General features: G+C 44.4%; 1 protein-coding gene across 2 annotated transcripts in view; it reads right to left on the bottom strand.

The window, feature by feature from the left end:
- The window catches only part of AGA (aspartylglucosaminidase), a 12,367-nt gene extending 9,954 nt beyond the window's left edge, over positions 1-2,413 (bottom strand). For both annotated transcript variants that reach the window (XM_017879106.1, XM_017879107.1), the window contains exons 1-2: positions 2,159-2,413; positions 184-337 (exon numbers count right to left, since the gene is read on the bottom strand). In XM_017879106.1, the coding sequence (XP_017734595.1) occupies positions 184-337; positions 2,159-2,285 (281 nt within the window). In that variant the 5' untranslated portion in view covers positions 2,286-2,413. The remainder of the gene's footprint in view (positions 1-183; positions 338-2,158) is intronic.
- Between the last annotated feature and the right edge of the window lie 2,323 nt (positions 2,414-4,736).

Below are 4,736 nucleotides of genomic sequence, written 5' to 3'. Positions count from 1 at the left end.
TTTTTTTTTTTTTTTTTTTTTTTTTTTTAGTTGAGAGGGAAACTGTGTTTAGAAAGGTCAGGTATAATAAGCTAGGGGTTTTGACCTGTGACAAAACTCATGCATTCTTTCATCTTGCTCTCAGAAGACCACAACTCTAAATGTAACTAAGCATAATAAACAGGACCTGAATGGTGTTCTTACCCCTCCATGATCATGGCATCTAATGTTGTTTCTCCAAGTTCATCAGGACTTCCTCCAAAGCCTACAGAGCCGTCACACTGCTCTGTCTCACACATGGCACAGCCGCTCTCCACCGCATCCAGGGCAGAGCCTCCAGATGCTAATGCCCTCCACGCTGTTAATCAAATCCCAATAATGCTCGTTGATATTTATATATATATTTTAAAGCCAAATGCAACAAACCAACTCCAATTTAACAACTTTTTCGCATTTACTGAGTTAAACTGACTTTTTAACACATTAGTTTATCAAGTGCTACAAAGGAGTCAGAGTGATAAGAGGCAAAATTATTTAACTAGTTATCAGAAGAACTCAAAAACTGGCTATTGGTGCAAAGTGAAGTTTTTGTTTAAAATCAGTATCCCCTCCTTTATTTTAAAAGGTACCATCGAAACTACTAAAATGCAGTTAAATAAAAAATCCACTAAACCACAGCCTTCTTCACACATTTCTTCTGCATCATTAGATTAAAATATGCATAATTAATATGTGTCTTGAGGTAACACCTATCCCAGCAAGTCTTAATTAATACTTAACAGCAAACAATTACAACGTGGACTTCATATGGATTAGTTCATTGCGTCTTCATAACAGCTTCTGTGGTAGGTTCTGTACCATCACGACCCTCATTTTAAAGAAAAGGAAAGAGAGCCAGAGGCCAGGCAGTTAGTTTAAGGTCACACAGTTGGTAAGTAGCAGAGCCAGGATCCCATACATGTGGGGGTGTGGGGAAGGGTCTTCGATGGACAATTTCTTTCCTGGTAACAACAGAATTCCTTGAAGGGCAGGTGCTCTTGTTGGTAGACACTTTAAGCATCATTACAGCACCTACAGGCTTGAAAGTGTAGTAACGCAAGTTCCCTCTTTCAATACAGGCAGCTTACACAGAACTGTCCCCCGCCCAGGCTGCTGCACTTTCTTCTCGTCTCATTATCGCTGGGAATATCTTTCTCCCAGCCTGTTTCTTCATTTTCTCCGAATCGTATGCACTGCCTATAATTCAAAAATTTAGCTCCACCAAATTCTGGAGTCAATTCTGCCCCAGAAAGTTAATATGTTAGCAACCTCAGATGGAGGAGGAGGGGTCTGAAAAATGACTCTTCTGGTCATTAAGCAAATGAAAGAAACAAGCATAGTACAGAGGAAAATGCCAGGATAATGGTACGTAAGGGCTATTAACAAGACGCAGAGGACAGGAACCTAACTCATTCCGGGCACAAGCACGAGGGCAGTTAGATCAGACAACTCTTCCTGGAAGAGGTGATACCTTAGCTTAGCGGTTCTCAACCTGTCTGCAAATCGAAATCACCAAGGGAGCTTTTTTTAAAAAAAAACACAGTTGCCCTGGTTCCAGCAGTCAGATCACAATCACAGGAGGTGGGCGCCGCCAGGATGATTTCTGAGAAGCTCCGCAGATAGTGTTAACGTACAGCAAAGGTTGGAACCTCGAATTCTAGGTGGCAAGTAAAGCATGACAACACATGGCAAAAAAAAGTAAATGGGAAAAGAGTTCGCTATGGCTGGGAAACTATTAGTCGTCTACAAAATTGCGAAGAATTGAGGGATTAGAAATGAGAGGAGGAGACGTAGACAGCTCGCGAAAAGACTGAGTGTCAGGCAAAAAAGCGTACGTGCTACTTGAGTAAAGCATAAAGGCCATAACTATGGTCAGCAGCAGGGTGGAAAAATTACTGCGCTGCAGGAAAGGAGGACCTAAAATGCAGCAGTTGTAGGTAGGGAGGATGCAGTAAAGGCCACTTGGAAGAGACTGAGCCGCGCTGGAGACTCAGGAAGAGCTAGAGGGCGGGACCGCGAGGCCCGGCCCAGCCCGGCGCTCGTCAGTCCTCCTGGCCCGGTGACTGCAGCGGGGCGGGCTGATCCTCCCCACCCGCAAGCTCTCGCGGCGCAGCCACCCACCCAGGCCGCCAACCCGCACCTGCTTCGGTTGCATTCTTAAAAGGCCAAGTGTTGAGGACCAGGGGGAGAGGGCTGGAGCAGCGCACTAGGGCCTGGCAGAGCAGAAGCGGCACGAGAAGCAGAGGCGATTTCGACTTCCGCGCCATAGCTGAGCGCCGAGGGGACTAGCGCGAGAAAAGTCCCGGCAGCCAGCGATCGCGGAACAATTAATCCCAGGTGCCCCGCCCGCCTGGCGGCCACGCCCGCTCTCTCGGGGGTGCGCCGAGGCCTCCCTTAACTCTCGCGGGACCTGGCGTCTTTGGGCCTGGGGAAGCGGGAGCGTGGTGTTACGCGGTGCTGAGCTAGCTGTTCCCTGCGCTGAGGTGCTTGTTCCTAAGTGCTGTGCAGATTTTTAAAATAGCCAAACAAGTTGTTGCTTTTCCTGTTGTTAGATTTAGCTTGATATTGGGAAATTAATACAAAATTATTCAACTCTGGGTTGCAGGGCCCTAGGAACTTTAGCTGATTGCTGTGTACTATGTATTTGGTTCTTTTACTGTCTTTTTAATTTAAAGTTGAAGTTGAAAAGTTTGTCAAACTCAGTATATTCTTGGGGATCCCAGGCCTCGGAACTCTGCAGTAGTTATTGAGTGGAGGTGAAGCGTGTTTGCTTACGACCGGATTCATTTTAGATTTTTTTTCCATTCATAGCGTCCGTCATTTTCGCACCACAACTTTTTGTACCACTTCCTCATTATAAATCCCTGAGCTGGAAGAAAACAAACGGCCTATGTACCCTCTACCTAGCACACTGAAGTGCACGTTCCTGCACCTCCAGGACAAGAAGGCTACCTCCATTCCTTTTTAAATGTATTTTTACCTTCCTGCCTGGCAACTATTAAGTGCTAAATAAATGAATAAAAGGAGGAATAGGGGACTTTACGTGGGTGGTGGGGGCTCTCAGTTTTGTTGCTGGGCAGACGTGCGAACATGAACTAATAATCCCTTTGGGCGTCTGGAATGCCTGCCCATGTTGCCAAGGCAAGACACATAATCAGGTAATGTTTTAAAGGGTCTATAAATCTATACAAACTTTAAAAATATGAACTAGGCCGGGCGCGATGGCTCACGCCTGTGATCCCAGCACTTTGGGATGCCGAGGCGGGTGGATCACGAGGTCAGGAGTTCGAGACGAGCCTGGCCAACGCGGTGAAACCCCATCTCTACTAAAAATACAATTATTAGCCGGGCATGCGGGTTCATACCTGTAGTCCCAGCTACTTGGTAGGCTGAGGCAGAATTGCTTGAACAAGAGGTGGAGGTTGTGGTGAACTGAGCTGGAGCCACTTCACTCCAGCCTGGGCAATAGAGTGAGACTCTGTCTCAAAAATAAATAAATAAATAAATAAATAAGTAAATAAATGTAAAAATATGAACTAGGTAGGAGTTGTGAGACAAAGCCTTCAAGGCTCTTATTGATTACTAGGAAATTAAATACATAATTTAAAGAACATAAGATAGCCCAGGAGTATAACTATCCCGTTGGGAAGTGTTATTTAAAAGGTACAACAAAGAGAAATTTTATAAGTTCCTTTCATGGGGTTTGGAAGAGGAACAAGTCATCTGTGCTGGAGTAATCAGCATAACCCAATGGCAGGTGAAACTGGAAACTTGGGTGAAACAGGGTAAGAGAGCAAGAAAAACATACATTGTCCTCTGAGTAAATTTTCCTTAGCTCCTGGGCTGTTTTTATGCAGCCTTAAGGAAGTAGGACATGCCTTTAGCAAAAATTGTGAACTACAATACATGGAAAATTGGTCTTAGTACCCCCCGATCTCTCTAGCCTCTTCCTGTTTTTTAAGGTATTTGTGTTTCTTCTGGTGGAAAGAGCATGATCTGTTACCTCCTACTATGTCTGTTTTTCCAAAATTATTTCTTCTTAAATAAAAATTACTGTCAGAGAAACAGCTAAATTACACTATAGTGGGAATGGCTGATAGAAGGTCTCAATATATCAACTTTTCCATGGATATTTGTATGTATGTATGTATGTATGTATGTATTTTTTGAGATGGAGTCTTGCTGTGTCAGCTAGGCTGGAGTTCAGTGGTGTGATCTCGGCTCACTGCAACCTCCATCTCCTGTGTTCAAGGGATTCTCTTGCCTCAGCCTCCTGAGTAGCTGGGATTACTACTGCCTGCCACCATGCCCAGCTAATTTTTGTATTTTTAGTAGAGACAGGTTTTGCCATTTTGGTCACGTTGGTCTTGAACTCCTGACCTCAGGTGATAACACATCCCCGCCCCACCTCCCAAAATGCTGGGATTACAGGTGTGAGCCACCGTGCCCGGCTGGGTATTTGTATTTAAATAACTAATATGCAATCCCTGAAGAATGTACCCGATTCAGTGTCTTCATAGTGACTACTAAAATACCCACTGGATCCACTGTCCAGTTTGCCTAAACTGTGGCTATTTCTTAAAGAAGTTAAATTCATCTGGATATTCCTTCTGGAGTAGTTTTCCTTTGACTAACACTTGGCGAATAATTTTCATTTTAGTCCTAGAAGTAACCTTCTGTTACTCTCACTTAGGTGTTCTTTCGGGCCTAAATGTAAT

This window comes from Rhinopithecus bieti, unplaced genomic scaffold (assembly GCF_001698545.2).
Source record: "Rhinopithecus bieti isolate Rb0 unplaced genomic scaffold, ASM169854v2 scaffold_9996, whole genome shotgun sequence".
Lineage (NCBI taxonomy): Eukaryota > Metazoa > Chordata > Mammalia > Primates > Cercopithecidae > Rhinopithecus > Rhinopithecus bieti.
The sequence above is the reverse complement of the archived record's forward strand: the minus strand, read 5'-3'. Positions and strand labels throughout refer to the sequence as shown.